At 35.7% G+C, this 17243-nt stretch overlaps 1 protein-coding gene across 6 annotated transcripts in view; it reads right to left on the reverse strand.

Annotated features, from left to right (window-relative positions):
* The window catches only part of TCF12 (transcription factor 12), a 393213-nt gene that overhangs the window by 196320 nt on the left and 179650 nt on the right, over positions 1-17243 (reverse strand). For 5 of the 6 annotated variants that reach the window (XM_027553905.1, XM_027553908.1, XM_027553909.1 and 2 more), the window contains one exon: positions 7297-7399. The exons of the other annotated variant lie outside the window; for it this stretch is intronic. In XM_027553905.1, the coding sequence (XP_027409706.1) occupies positions 7297-7399 (103 nt within the window). The remainder of the gene's footprint in view (positions 1-7296; positions 7400-17243) is intronic. 6 annotated transcript variants of the gene reach the window in all.

Consider the following 17243-nt stretch of genomic DNA (forward strand, 5'->3'; position numbering starts at 1 on the left):
ACACTATTTATTATATGTCTTCTTGAAAAAAAAAAAAAAAGTTTGCTAACCACTGATCTCAGGGATCAGTATAGAAAAATATGTAATAGAAATAAATAAAATTTATAACTATAAATAAAACTAATTGATTTAATTTGCTATGAAGTGGCCTTGAACTCTACTCCCATTTAATTGTGACTCCCTAGAAATTTCATATAATCTGGGGAGTCTGACAACTCTCCAGAGGTATTCTCAAAGTGAAAAACAAGTATGCAACTTAAGAATGATTGTTACATACTTCACCACACTACACTATGCATATGCCACTAGCCAAAAAATATTTTTAAGAGGACAGTATTTACTGAAAATATAGTAATACATACAAGAAAGCTCCCCCATACAGCAAATACTGCTGTAGAACAGCAAATACTGCTACTCTTGAAAACCTAAAATTCCAAGTTAACAACACTACCAAAACAAATTCAACCTGGAAGTCATAGAAAACATGAGCTATGAAAAGCAAAATCTGAATTTTTTAAGAAAAAAAGAAATAACCTGAGATGTGAAGGTGATAACAAAAATAGTGGACACTAAAATTAAGCAATTTTTTGAGGGACTTTAACTAAAATGTGAGGCTTACTAAGTAGCAGTAACACAGTACAACTGTTACAACTACTCAACTGAATGATAACTACCATTAGTACCTCAAACGATTAACATTTCTGTAACTGAAACCAAAGCAATTCAGGATATGCTTTCAAATTTTTTAAAAATTTACTTTCATCTGGTAGCTAATTAGAGCTTCCATAAACACGGTGACCACTAACCAACGTAGGACTAAGCCTTCACTTTGAAAACTACCAGAATTTTCAAGGTATAAGGAGTACCAGGCATACCTCTTCCCTACTCCCAGTCCTTACGACAATCTCATATCTTTCAACACTCCCAATTGAGAACCGTTGAGCTAGATGACCTGTAAGATCCATTCCACAGCAAATATTCTATGAGAATTTTAGTTAATACTTAGTTAGCATTTATTTTTAACAAAATACTCAGAAAACCTATAGTAAATGATATAGATATTATTATAACCATAAGCAGTGAATCTGAAGCATTACCACATTGAAGACACAGTCTGATGCTGCTGCTCTAGGACTTTTCCTAATCAAAACAGTGTCGCAAATACTCATGTGTGCCATCGTGTGGTTCTGAGATTATACACATCAAGGAAGACTGTCAGGTTTACAAAAGTTCCTTAATAAAAAAGTATAATGCTTTTGTTCTCCAGTAACCAAGCAGCCATAGCCTCTTTCACCTACCACACTAAAAACAGAACTCAGAATATCCTCAGAATTCATATTCACTCGTTGAGAATCAGACACAAACAACAGGAAGATTCAAGGAAGAATCATTTAACAAATCTATGCCACTGATCCACTATGAAATTGTGCAGATTACTGAAGATTACTGTTGACCACAGAGCACATACACACAAGTGATGATGAACAAATGAACTGGGTAAATAAATAAAAATAAATGTGATCATCTTTATATAAGTCAGTAGAGATACCATTTTGCAAGGGTGCAGAGTTGAGCCAACTCTGAGTTGTGGCCTGATGAAAATATTCACTAAAGACAGATAACTTAGAAAAAAATACGAGTGAGATATGAGTCAATGGCATTGTTGGTCAATTTTTTGCTAAATAACCCATGAAAAGTGAAAGTGAAAGTGTTAATTGCTCAGCAGTGTTGACTCTGAGAACCCATGGACTGTAGCCTCCCAGGCTCCTCTGTCCATGGGATTCTCCAGGCAAGAATACTGGAGTGGGTTGCCATGCCCTCCTCCAGGGGATCTTCCTGACCCAGAAGTACAAAGCAAAATACAAAAGAAATTCACTGAAAGCCGAAAACCATGCAAAAGACTGAAAATTCCATTAAGTACGACCCCATGGACTGTATAATCCAGGGAATTTTGCAGGCCAGAATACTGGAGTGAGTGGCCTTTCCCTTCTCCAGGGGATCTTTCCAACCCAGTGATAGAACCCAGATCTCCCACATTGCAGGTGGATTCTTTACCAGCTGAGCCACAAGGGAAGCCCAAAGAATCCTTTAAATAAACACAAAAGCCACTGATGGATTAAGACAAATGAATTAAGAGTCAGTTAATAACTGAAGAGAAAATTAACAAGATTCAAATGTGAAGTAAAAGACATTTTCTATATTACCATAAAATTTTTCTGAAGTAAAAAAATACACTAAAAAGTTCAACAATTAATTCTTTGCTCACTTAAAATATAGTGGATAATATAAATTTTGCTTTATTAGTATTATTTTCTAATTGAAGTTTTTGCTTTCAAAATAAAGTCCTAATCAAATATTTCCCCCTCTATCCTCTGAAATCTTGACATCTCTTTTCAGCAATTATTTATTTCTCTTATATACATCACTCCGGGACTAATTACTCATAGGTAAAAGGGACCTGGGTCTACACAGGAGTACCCTTGAAACTCTGAAACCTTTTTCAAGATCAGGTACTAGTTTGGTCTCTCCTACACTGGGCAAAAGGAGAAGACAATGGCAACCCACTCCAGTACTCTTGCCTGGAAAATCCCATGGACGGAGGAGCCTGGTAGGCTGCAGTCCATGGGGTCGCTAAGAGTTGGACACGACTGAGCGACTTCACTTTGACTTTTCACTTTCATGCATTGGAGAAGGCAATGGCAACCCACTCCAGTGTTCTTGCCTGGAAGACCCCAGGGATGGTGGAGCCTGGTGGGCTGCAGTCTATGGGGTCACACAGAGTCAGACACAACTGAAGCAACTTAGCAGCAGCAGCAGACTGGGCAAAAAGGAAACCATTAGCTCATCTCAGGTTACAGGAATGGTTTCAGAAAGAACTCCTATTAAGTCATTTTAACTATGAAAAGAGGCTTCTTTTCAGACTGAGAATGCAGGGTAGGGGCATGAAAAGAAATTATTTCTGGAATAGAGTAGTTAGAAATAAAGTGCATATATGCATTGAAAGAAAACATCCCAAGCCACTAAGGATAAGGTAACCTATAACAGGGCTTCCCTGGTGGCTGACAGTAAAGAAACCTGCCTGCAAGGCAGGAGACCTGGATTCAATCCCTGGGTCGGGAAGATCCTCTGGAGAAAGGAACGGCTACCCACTGCAGTAGTGCTCAGTCACGTCCAACTCTTTGCGACCCCATGGACTGTAGTCCACTAGGCTCCTTTGTCTGTCAGATTTTCCAGGCAAGGATACCAGAGTGGGTTACCACTTCCTTTTCCAGGGGATCTTCCTGACCCAGGAATTGAACCCACATCTACTGCATTATCAGAAATGGCAACCCATTCCAGTATTCTTGCTGGGATCATCACATGGACAGAGGAGGCTGGCAGGCTACAGTCCGTGGGGTCGGAGAGTCAGACGCAACTGTGCATGCATGCACACACACCTCTAACACAAGCTACAAATATGACCCAGTGTGTCCTCCATGGAAAACTAGTTCCCCACAGGGTAATGATGCTTTTTTATTTTAAAAGACTTCTGTGCATCATCTGAATCTGGAACGTGACGGGCTGAACACAAATAAGCTACCCCGGTTTTCCCCAGTGTCTTTAATATTTCAAAGTACAATCTGAATCTCTAAGAGGGGACATGTGATATATTGCTTCTCAAAGTTATGTCACTATGGAACTTTTCTTCATTATTACCTCTCAAAAGCTGTGTCTCCATACTTATAGTTCACGAAAATGCTGAGCTAGTAAAACCCTGAAGGCATTACATAGAAAGAACTAATACTTTATATGCCTAATGTGCCTAATGGAAAGAATACTTGATTAGGAGTCAGAGGACATGGGTTTTGTTTTGCCACTTACTGACTCTATGTCCTCAGAGAAAAAAACACAATTTTCTTGCACCTTAGTTCTATCATTTGCACAAAACCAATTATAATTCTAGTTGTAGCCTTTTCCAGAGTTGAATAAAATATATTACATAAGGTTATAGAAATAAAAAAATTCTAGAGCTACAGAAACTTTTTAGACTATCCAGCAAAACCTTATCTGGAAGATAAAGGTTATTTTTCAAGATATGAATTACAATCCAGATCTTTTAACTCTCAGTCCTGTACTTTTTCTATACTACCGTATGTTGTTTCCGGTTTTTAAGAGATAAACATACTAACCAAGCATCTCTAGAGGCAAAACAGGCCTCAGAAAGGAACACAAAAAGTGTCAGAAAAAAGAAAAACAGAGGGTACTATCTTAAGTTTACCATTGACAACACATGCACATAGCGTCTAAAGTCAGTAAAGCTTTAACAGACATGGGGGATAGACAGGTAAAAGCAGCTTACAGTAACTTGGAAACCAAAGCGAGGCAATTATATAAAGTAATTTGTCTCTATGTCCAATTAATAAAATGGCCCGACCATCACCAAAAATACATCTAATCAACAATAGGTAAAGGGAAGCAAGTATTAATGAAATCAATGAAGGGCCCAAGGGTAGAAAAATGGACCAAAGTTGGAAGAGGCTAGAAGTAAATAAGACAGTTTGGTGATCCTACTGCAATTCACTGCTCTGCAGTTTTACTATAATACAGAAATGTTTGATGCTAATTACTTAGTGATATGCCAAAAGGATGTACTTATTTCACTTGAAACATAAGAAAGAAACCCTTTTCCATATTGACAAATCAACAGGATAATTCTAGAATTCATTAAAAAGAAACACTAACTGATTCAACATAATAGCTTTCCTTCCTGTGTAAAATGCTTCAAAATATCTAAATGAATATAGAAGTGCATGTTTCTATGGCAAATTGTTCGTTATTGAATCATTATCAACCCTTGTTAGAAAAAATTTCTCATTTTTGCAATGTACAAAATCATTAGTGTTTGAGAGCTTCATCATGAAAGATAGTAGCACTTTACAATCCACTATTTCTTCAGGCAAATGTGCTTATTATGGCTGAACATAATACGAAAAACAACATTCCCTAGATGTACAATTTCACTGCCCCCCACCCTCGCTTAAATGGTGTTTTTACATGTTGACAGCAATGATGAAATATGTTACTGCTTTCCAGTTAGTTGTAACTTTCTCAGCACTCATCATTCACAGAATCACTCTGAAGGTTTTACCTATTATGATGATTAGGTATCAACAGTTCCAAATGCTGCTAATACTGCCATGTACATCTCAGTCCTGCTTTAACACTGCAGGTTTTCAGCCTGAAAACTCCTCTAAAATGATCAAATGGCTAACGAAGTGCATCTATCCACTGTAACTCTACTGAGTGCAACAGACCCACCTTCTAGGGTATTAGTTCAATTCAACTCACACCAAGTGGGATTAATTGCTACTGTTTGGAGCTGCTCCGCAATTTAAAGGACATTCATTTCCCAAAGCTAGCTACTGTCATGCAGATTGCTTGGACTCAACAGTTAGATATCTCATTTGATCATTTTTACTAAAAATAAAAGGAAGGAAGTGTAGTAAATCAGATATTGCCTAGATCACTGCAATTCTTTTGAATCTATCTGTCTAACCTTTTCAAGGTCATTCCCCCTTTCTTAAAAGTAAATTAACATTTTTAAGCTTAGATAGTTAAAATGGACAATGAAAATGTACCCTCACAATTTTAAGTCACCTTTGCTCAAAGCTACAATAATGATGCAATTCTAAAGAGTCAGCTCTGTAAGCTAAAAATGAAAGTAAGAACATTAATATAAAAAAGGGCAATTTCTGAGTTTTCACAATTCGGTTATACACTTAATTAAGAAAGCTTAGTTCAATGTAAAATTACAAAAACACTGCCTACAGTTTGGTCTACCATACTTACTATAAATTAAACACTACTTGGGGAAGATATACTACAAAAGGAAAGGAAACTATTTGGAGTATCACATCTATTTTACTTTGATAGCAAGTTCAATAAAAAATTTAAAAGATTAGAAAGTTTTCCCTAGCCTAATGCAAGGATAATTATTTTGTTCTAAATTTAATTCTGATTTTTACCTAGATGATAATATATTTAATACTAGGATTCCCAGTTTCATTTATGGTTGAAACAAATTGTCATTCTGAATACAATTTTTACCACTGATTTTAGCCTTGTGTCATACTCAATGACTCTGGCTTTAAAATGGTAACTGCCTTAGGCAAAATCCACATCCGAATCTGTCTCCACCATACTATATGGCGGATAAGGGAAACAAACAAAGACTGCGAAAAATAAAACCATTTATAAAGAAATTGCCGACCACCAGGATTTTGGATTTGGGTAATCCACTTAGATTAGCATGGCTGTGTCTTAAAAGGACAATTCTAAAACCATAATATAGGTCATGTCCTTAAGAAATAGAATAAGTAATGAAATCAATGTCAATTACACAAACCTTCCATATTAACATGACGCCACTGACAACCAGTAAGACAGATTAAATAAAGCTTTTGTAATGTGCTTAGACCCAGCATAAACAAGATGGAAAAAATAATGTCATAAAACGGATTCTTTTCGATCAGGTTCTGCAGAAAGGTAAAAGTATCACTTAAAAAAAAGAGTGGCATCCAAACTCGGGGAAAAAATTGAGGGCTTCTCATTTCAGATTGAATAGCTACAAACTTTGATACAAGAAAGAAGAGAGCAGAGGGAGTGAGAGGAAGGGAGGGCAGGTTTGCCGGGAGTAGGGGGAGATACAGAGAATGGTTAACCTTAAAGGTTATGCCAAAAATAATCAGTTTTAGGCGGTGGGTAATGTCGTTCAAAATGCAAATTTACTATAGAAAAAGAAAAAATTTTAAATCCCCAATATGAACCAAAGTGCTTAACACAAATGCTGCAATATTTAAATGTACTATTAAGTTTTTATCAAACTGTCAAAAGAAATATTGTCCAACATGAATAAAATTTGCCTAAAATCACTACTCTGTCATATTTTTATTTACCACACAAATACAACTGTTAAGACAAATAGTAAATTAAAAGCAAATGTCTCTGAAATGCTTCTCTGCCCAGAAGGTAGAAAATATATATAAAGCTTAGTGCCACAGACACTGCCAACACTGACAGTTAAAACCCTGCTGCTTCCTTTATTGATAGCAATGACAATAAAGCTCTAAGAGAAGGACCCACATTTCTGAACGCTTGCCCCGCAAACTTGGCTGAATAAAGAAAGCCCAGATGTTCCTAGAAACTTAGGAAGTTTCTTTTAGATACTTATGTGTCCTTCCTGGACAAGGGGATGAAAAAAATGTCTCTGATCCAAGAGGCTCTGTGAAGACTACTTGCAGAGAATTACCAACTTACCCATTAGATTTGAGTTCATGAAAGGTGTTGGGGACAAGCCTTCGTGGGCCCCTAAACGACTGTCATTCAAGTGATCACTGTAATGAGGGCTGTCTGTAAAACCCTAGAGGGAAAAAAAAAAAAACAAAAAAGACCGGAGTATTAAAAAGATTATTTGGCAGTCCTGCTAATTGAGCATAATGACACTCATCTAATTAATATACAGACTTACAAATGGTCATTCCTAACCAAGTTTCTGGTTCATTACTTGAAAAACTAAACAGAAGTGCTGCTTTTATTCTTTTTAAGATTTTAAAGTCAAAAAGTTCCTACATACATTTTAAAGAAAATTAGCCCTATGATCTCTTTATATGCCCAAAAGTAAAATTCTAAATGGATGAACTAAGAACGTATACTTATGAGTTATAATAAACTAGAAAAACATTTATCCTCCTTTCTCTGCTTCCATACACCCTATCAATAAAGGTTTGGGCAATTATAAGATTTACTTAAGATGTTAAAAATAATCAAAAATCAATATACTAGAAATGAATCCTTTTCTGAATGGCAAACAAATATTTAATAAAAGAAGATCTGCTTATATTCCTTTTAATACTAGTATAATAACTATGTATACTGAGCCATGTATACTCTTATACAAACTGAGCCATGTAAAATAGAAAACACAAAGATAGTTAATTTAAATTCTTAAGAATCTAAAAAATGAAACTGCAAACACCATGAAAACAATAAAGCTAGTGCTATTATTTCACAATGGCTGTTACTAAATTCATCCTTATAACTTAAAACTTGCTTTTTAAAAGCAAAGGAGCCTAAAAGATACCAAAGTTTACAAATAAAGTAAGTGTTACAAAACCTCAGTGGATTAAATAACTGTTCTGGTTCTCAGATTCTTATACATACCAAGTACAGCATCACCTCCAAAATCATACTTTCTATACAAGGTTTTGAACCCTACTTAAAGAGTAGGTGGTACCTACCCTTTTGCCAACTTAAAGTGATTTTAGTAAAGATCAGAAAATCTTACAAGAGGCCCAAACAAGAACAAAAACTCACTGCCTTGGCTCACAGAAGCAACCCAGAATCCCCTGGGACTATAAAATCATCAATCACTGAACATTTATCATTACCCAGACTGCAGGCTAACATTCAAGAAGACATTAATGGGGCTGAAACAGGCCTCACTATCTTTGCAGGGATGCTGTCAGTTCAACCAAAGGGCTAGGAATTGAGGGCTAAATAACTGTCAAATCATTACAACTGCTTACAGATGCATGTCACAACTCCTTCTGCTATTCTGTTTAAAACTAATCTGCTGGGAGTGCTAACTCCCAAATGAATCTTTGTTTCATTTTTATCTACTTTAGAATCACTGATACACATGTGATAGGCATTCAAAAAGAATATTGGTGACATTTACAACTTGGTTATGACTACAAACGTGTCCTCTGCTAACCACAACCAGAGTCCTGTCTGTCACAGCACATGCAGCAGGCGCTATATACAAAACAGAATGGCTCCTGGCTAAGGTCACTCCTTGAAGTTTACTTTTGTTGCTCAAAATTCAACAATCTTGAAGTGCTAAGTGACATCCTACTATCTCACATTTATCTCAGTGTTTTCCTCTGCCACTCCCTCCCACTGTCATTCTTAGGTATAGAGTCAAATAAGACAATAATGCTTACAAAAAACTCACTGAAATATTGCTTATCATCATTAAGTAACTAATACTCTTGAAAAATGAGAAAAGAAATGCATTTGTAGGTCATCCATGCTGTTCACACTTCATTTCAATGTTAAAGGATAATAAAAGACAAATTTTGTATATTTTCAGTTCTCTTCATTCTTGAAGTATAATAAAAAACTTTTCCCCTTAATGACTATAAAAATAAAAACATTTAAAAAATTTAAAACTCTAAAGTACAAGTATATAAATAAATCTAAGTTTCAGGGTATCATCAAATGACTTTTATACACATTAACTTTATACATCACATATATTGCAGTTAAGCAAAGACTCTAAACCATATTAATATATGTTCAGAAAACACAACAATTATTTTTCCATCAATCATAAATAAAAAACAGTAAGTACTATCTATTATCCACGTGCACCCACATGTAGCAGGGAACAGTACAGAAGTTACACAAGATTATATCTTAGTCCACTAATAAAATCTGAGATTGTCATATTCTACCACAGAGGATCTATACCTGTGTCATTACATATAAACAAGATTTGAATATAGGCCCTCAGTATCTGTTTACTCATAAACATACACTATTAACCATAGTGTTAATAGTGAAATTTGATGTAAGTCATTTCAAATTTCAGTAAGTCATAATTTCATTCATATAAGACAAAAATTAAATAGAAATTTGAATATATTTTTTTACACCTCAAAGGTTCATCTTAGTGCAAAGAATTTTTGAAAAGCCACAGCCTAGAAGAAAGGAATCTTCATCCATAGATGCAAAGCGATGATGGAGGATGGAACAATGAAACTGGACTTTAAATGTTTGTCAGTTTTAGATCAATGTATGCCAAGTGATAGCCACTCAGTTGTGTTAGACTCTACAACCTCATGGACTACAGTCTGCCAGGCTTCTCTGTCCATGGAATTCTGCAGGCAAGAATACTGTAGTGGGTTGCCATTTCCTTCTCCAGGAATGTATGCTAGGACCTTACTTAAAAAACTTGGACTGGCTACTGTTTCAGACTATTCTTATCATTGCTTCCTCATAGTGGAAGTGATACCCACCCAGAAAATAACTTTTAAACAATTTACAAACAATTAAATAAGATTGGTTCCAGAAAATGAACATAGGTATTTCTCAGTCAGCATGTTAACTGTGTCAACTAGCTGGGTAATACCTACAACAGTGCTTTGCAAACCTCAATGTTCATATCCACTGACTAGTTTAGTTCATTTCAGTCACTCAGTTGTGTCCAACTCTGCCACCCCATGGACTGCAGCACACCAGGCTTCCCTGTCCGTTGCCAGCTCTCAGAGCTTGCTCAACCTCATGTCCATAGAGTCGATGATGCCATCCAACCATCTCATCCTCTGTCAGCCCCTTCTCTTGCCTTCAATCTTTTTCAGCATCAGGGTTTTTTCCAATGAGTCAATTCTTCACATCAGGTGGCCAAAGTATTGGAGTTTCAGCTTCAGCATCAGTCCTTCCAGTGAATATTTAGGACTGATTTCCTTTAGGATGGACTGGCTGGATCTCCTTGCAGTTCAAGGGACTCTCAAGAGTTCTCCAACACCATAGTTCAAAAGCATGAGTTCTCTGGCGCTCAGCTTTCTTTATGGTCCAACTCTTACATCCATACATGACTACTGGAAAAATCATAGCTTTGACTAGATGGACCTTTGTCAGCAAAGTAATATCTCTGCTTTTTAATATACTGTCTAGGCTTGTCATAGTTTTTCTTCCAAGGAGCAAGTGTCTTTTTAATTTCATGGCTGCAGTCACCATCTGCAGTGATTCTGGAGCCCAAGAAAATCAAGTCTGTCACTGTTTCCATTGTTTCCACCACTATCTGCCGTGAAGTGATGGGACCAGATGCCATATTCTTCTTTTTTTGAATGTTGTGTTTTAAGCCAGCTTTTTCACTCTCCTCTTCTAGTTTGATTCTGCATTTATAACCAACTGGTGATAGTTATGCTTACTTATCCATGCACCACGCTTCTAGCAGCAAAAATCTAGACCATCTAGAAATAAAGATCTTTTTCATATATAGAAAGGAAAAATTCAAGTCTACAAAGGTGATAGCTGAGTTCCCCCCGCCCCAACCCCACCAATCAGAACTACATTAAAACATGCTAAGTTTCCAGGTAAGTAAAAATTAGGGGGAAATATCAAAGTTAACATAAAAATCTAAAGCAATTAGAGTAACATAATATTTTTATACATGTAGCTAAGTACTCATCCATTTAGTTTTCAGTACAAGATAAATGTCAAACAGAGCTTTAATGAAAGAAATGAGCTGGTTAACCAAGAGTTTAAACAGCAGACCCCTTAAGTACCACATATAGTTAAACAAAAAGCATGGATGTCTATTAGGAGGAAGGGCAAAAGGTATAATGCTGAATGGAGTTGATAGAAAAGCAAGGAAGGAAGCAGAATAGCCAGAACATCAAAGGGCAGGAGAAAATGAGCAGAAGGTGATTGCCCAGAGGGAAAGGTTGGAGTAACAAGAAAGGAACAAAAGCCAAACAAGCAACTGTTAAAATGGAGCCCAAGAAGATCAGTCAAATGGTACTGAACAATGAATTCTTTTTCAATTATGGAATATAAAGTAAACCAGTGAGATCATTAAATACAGAACTTTCAGGATGCGTATTTTTAACTGATAGAACATCACTGTGGTAACAAAAGGGGGCCAAACCTGACCCCCTGGAGCTCCTAATTAAGATCCTAAATTCTGGAAAATGGTTTACCAGGAAAATAGATAATAATTTCATTAATAAAATGAGATTTTCATACATGAGATGATAAATATTACATTATGGGGGACCAAGCAGAACTATCAGAATCATCTATCATAGTAGCTTTTTGGCCAAAGTATGCTACTAACCACAAAAATATTTCCCAACCCACCTTAAAAAACGGTTTCTGCCTTAAAATAAAAATGGAAAGCACTCAAAAGATAAATCACTGATAAAATCAGTTGATACACAGAGTTTACAAAAACTGTTCATTCTGTATTTAATATCTAAATTATAATTTAATTTCCAATTTTTAAATACTCCCATCTATGAATGCATAACACTTCATAAAAGGTTTAATATTATGAAGTATATTCTACAAAATATTTCACACTTTTCTCTATGTTCATTTATGGTACAGAATTTAGAAACTTTAATCCTTGCCACAATAAGACAACAATCAATTAAAGCTGCTATCCTTTTTAAACTAATTTAAACAGCACATAAGCAAACCAATCTTTTGTTCTATCAGAAACAAAACAGGGCTTCCCTGCTGACTCAGTAGTGAAGAATCCACCAGCTAATGTAGCAGACATGGGTTCAATCCCCAATCTGGGAAGATCTTACATATCACAGAGCAAAGTAAGCCTGTGTGCCACAACTACTGAGCCTGTGCTCTCGAGCCCAGGAGCTACAACTACTGAGCCTATGCACCACAACTACCAAAGCCCACGAACCCCAGAGCCTATGCTCTGCAACAAGAGAAGCTACCACAATGAGAAGTCCAAGCACCACAACTAGAGAGTAGGCCCTGCACGCCACAACTAGAGATGAGCCCACGCAGCAACAAAGACCCAGCACAGCCATAAATGATAAACAAATTGATTAAAAAACAAAGCAGCTAGTGCTATTTACACAATACTGATCTACAGTCCTCTGTCTCCTCAAAAATACAAGAACTTTTTTTGCTGCCTAATGTTTTACATAGCTCTTTTAAAAATTTTATTTCACTCAACCAGTAAATATGGCATAATCATCAGAGAACTCTACCAAGAAGGGCTTTTTCCTAAACCATGTGGCTATTTCTTTGTATGAAAACCACTGTCTAATGCTATTTTACAATATTATTTTCAATTCTTTTCAATAGATAAAAAGGGATGGGGAGAAAGGCTCTTTCAATAAAGATTTACTTTCTGAGAAAAGCTTTCCCTGCCCCTAATCAAACTGGGCGAATTCATTTTCGGCTCCCATAGTGGCAAGCATTTCCATCATATCACTGCTCACACTTACTGAATCAATCTATTTAATCATCCATTTAAATTATACCGTAATTATGTTATAATTGCACAGTATAGGTATAGTGGATAAACGTGGAATTCTTGGAGTCAGACTAACAGCCCTGCATTTCATCTTTGCCACATACCAGCTGTGTGACTTGAAACAAAGTAACATTTCTTGCCTCAGCTTCTATATCTATAAAATGGGATAATAATAATATATTTATCTCACAGGTTGTTATAAGGATTAAATGAGTTTTTCTATGTGCAACACAATATATGCTAGCCATTATTATTATCATAGCAGTTAGAGATGGTTATGTCTTACAAATTCTGAAAAGGCAGACACCATGTCTCTCTTTCTCACAATTACACCCCAGAACAATGTTTGTCACATACATAGCAAGTGCTCAATAAATGACAGATGGATGAGAGGGTTCAGTTACTAAATCCTTAAAATGCTTCAGGGCTTCAGATATCATAAAGGTTCAATTAGTTTTTCCACAGAACACCCAATAATTAGCAGAAAGAAAGTTCATAAAGTGCTAGCTTATCTAACTGGACTGAACAAATAACCACAGACTTTTGGTATTCAAAGAGCCACAAGATTTCATACCAAGTATTGAAATAGCTCTAAGTGGACAAGACTAGTATAGTCAGCCAAAAGTCATAAGACACCAGAGAAAGCTCAGAATGAGGCCTGATACAAATGAGTGGTCACACTTCAAAGAAAAGTAAAGACAGAAGTAAAAATAAGAAATAACACATGAAATTTAAAAGAGGAAAAAAAAGTATACTTATTGTATTTCTGTGTGGAACACATTAAACTGTGGAAAACACTGAAAGAGATGGGAATATCAGACCACCTGACCTGCCTCTTGAGAAATCTGTATGTAGGTCAGGAAGCAACAGTTAGAACTGAACATGGAATAACAGACTGGTTCCAAATAGGAAAAGGAGTACGCCAAGACTGTATATTGTCACTCTGCTTATTTAACTTATATGCAGAGTACATCATGAGAAATGGTGGGCTGGAAGAAGCATAAGCTAGAATCAAGATTGCTGGGAAAAATATCAATAACCTCAGATATGCAGATGATACCACCCTTATAGCAGAACTGAAGAGGAACTCAAAAGCCTCTTGATGAAAGTGAAAGAGGACAGTGAAAAAGTTGGCTTAAAGCTCAACATTCAGAAAACGAAGATCATGGCATCTGGTCCCATCACTTCATGGGAAATAGATGGGGAAACAGTGGAAACAGTGTCAGACTTTATTTTTGGGGGCTCCAAAATCACTGCAGATGGTGACTGCAGCCATGAAATTAAAAGACGCTTACTCCTTGGAAGGAAAGTGATGACCAACCTAGACAGCATATTCAAAGCAGAGACATTACTTTGCCAACAAAGGTCCGTCTAGTCAAGGCTATGGTTTTTCCAGTGGTCATGTATGGATGTGAGAGTTGGACTGTGAAGAAGGCTGAGTGCCGAAGAATTGATGCTTTTGAACTGTGGTGTTGGAGAAGACTCTTAAGAGTCCCTTGGACTGCAAGGAGATCTAACCAGTCCATCCTAAAGGAGACCAGTCCTGGGTGTTCACTGGAAGGACTGATGCTAAAGCTGAAACTCCAATACTTTGGCCACCTCACGAAGAGTTGACTCATTGGAGAAGACTGATGCTGGGAAGGATTGAGGGCAGGAGGAGAAGGGAACGACAGAGGATGAGATGGTTGAATGGCATCACCGACTCGATGGACATGAGTTTGAGTGAACTCCGGGAGTTGGTGATGGAACTTCAGGGAGTTCCTGGAGGCTTCTTCCCAGGGAGGCCTACAGTGCTGTGATTCATCGGGTCGCAAAGAGTTGGACACGACTGAGCGACTGAACTGAACTGAATTGTATTTCCTGATGTACTCCTATGACAGACAAGGAAATAAATGTCTATGTATATAAAGTTATAGTTTTTAAACAAATCCTTTAAAGTGTCTCTTTCAGTTAAATATATCTATGAAAAAGACAAGTGAGTTGATCTGATCACAATAGTTTGTTACCTGAAAGTAGAAACTGTGTCTATATCACTCATTATCCTATCACTAGTGACAGGGACATTAACAAACACGAAGTATGTGACTAATGAAATCTGTTCATTTAATGAATGAAAGAAAAATGAACAATCTCTCAGTTAATCAATCAGGTCTACCTCTGAAAAAAGCTACTTAATAATCAATACATTAAAGGTCTGCTATTCTTAAATAGATCAGGTATTAATAATAAAATTTCTTGATAGATCTGGGTTTTGTCAACCAGATCCATGAGTTACTAAAAGGTAACAAAGTTTTATTCCTTTTTATCACTACAAAAGAGACCAGCACAGAACTTCGCATGCAAACTAAGAGCTTAAGTTTTTCTTGAGAGGATGAATAATCTCTCCAGGTAACTTTTTCTTCATGAATGCTAAGAAGTGGTTTCACAGAATTACCAAAACCTCAGACTGAAGAGCAAGTCTTGAACTACCACGGGTGGGGAGGATAAGAAGAACCAAAATCTTACAGAGGTGGAAAGGATCCTCAGAAAATATGATGAATACATGAAATACTGCTTAAGCACAATGATATAAAAATACTTCTGAACGTAAGATGACAAAGGATCACCGAAAAAGTTCACTTAAGTTCCATTCTAAGTTGAGCCATTCATGTTCACAAATTTATCCAAGTAACTATTAATATTATCTGTTAGAAACAATCAGACTTAATCCTGGCAGACTATTTCTGTAACATAGATCTCCATTTCCTGATTGTTCAATTCTATATTCTCTTATTCAATAAAAACTTAAAGCAGAGTATGTCTTTGGAATTCATCTATCATCCCCCCTCATAGATTTTGAATGTCAATTCCTCAAACGATAACTACATCAAAATCAGAAATTCATTAACATATAATACATAAAAAGTGAAAACATTCTTCTACTACAAGTACAAAAAAAAGTAAAATAAACTATTTTATTTAAAAAATACTAGCCCGTCTATGCTACTTTAGTTTGTAAGGTTATAAACAAACAGTACTAGAAGAATTGATGCTTGTAAGAACACAGAAAACAACACTTAATTAAAAAAATAAAATTTAGCACCAAGTATTATCTGGTTCTCCCCAAAACTATAGACACTAAGTTCAGACAAGAAATAATATTCTGTTGATGGTTTCTAACGTATAGATTTTTGTCTTCTTCCCATTAACTGGCAAAACTTACAGAGGCCAGTAAGTTCTAGTTCAGGAACTGATGTTCCATTAAGCAAAAAAATTTTAAATAGTGAAAAGAAAAGTGAACTCGATTAGAAAATTATCTATCTTAAAAAATTATACTATGAAATACAGTGCATCATACATAAAGTTTTCAGGAAATCTTACAAATTCAGTTTATTCCTAAACAAACATAATGACTTTATACTTGCCTGCAAAAGCTTTATTAATAGATCATTATTCATATTACACATAGCTTTTTAAAAAAATTCATATATTTTTTAAAGGAGTAAAATAAGTCATGAGGCAAAAGAAAAAAACTGTTTTCCCATGTAATTTAAAACCTGTATGCAATTAAAAATTTTCACTCTAATATTTTTATAAGTCTTCTAACTAGAATTCATAGGAGTGGTTACAAACAATACTGAATGTGTTTTAAATCACATTACTTATGGATTCTTTAACAACTCCTTCCTTTCTAATAAATTTCTGATCCTCTTTGATAGTCCTCAAGGCATAGTCTGTGGACTGATGCTGGATCAAGAATGGTGTGTTACCAATCAACAAAAAGGCAATAGAGAAGAAGCTTTTGACAATGGTTTAAAGTAATCTGGCAGAACAATTTTGTTTGCTGTATATAATAATAAAAAACTAAATGTATTTTATGAAATTAACTACCTTAAAAATTACACTATATAATATAATGCAGCATATGTAAAAGGTTTTTAAAAATCTGTTAGATTATATTATTCCTAAACATCCTAACTTTACACATATAAAGGTTTACTAAATTAACTCAAAATGGATTAAAGACTTGAAGATAAGACCCGAGACCATAAAACTCTTAGATGAAAGCATAGGTTGTAAGTTCCTTGACGTTGGTTTTCGTGATAACTGGGAGGTTTGATACTAAAAACAAAGGCAACAAAAGTAAAAATAGACAAGTAGAACTACAATAAACTAAAAAGTTTCTGCATACAGCAAAGAAAACTGTTAACAA

The sequence above is a fragment of the Bos indicus x Bos taurus genome, chromosome 10 (genome assembly GCF_003369695.1).
Source record: "Bos indicus x Bos taurus breed Angus x Brahman F1 hybrid chromosome 10, Bos_hybrid_MaternalHap_v2.0, whole genome shotgun sequence".
Taxonomy (NCBI): domain Eukaryota; kingdom Metazoa; phylum Chordata; class Mammalia; order Artiodactyla; family Bovidae; genus Bos; species Bos indicus x Bos taurus.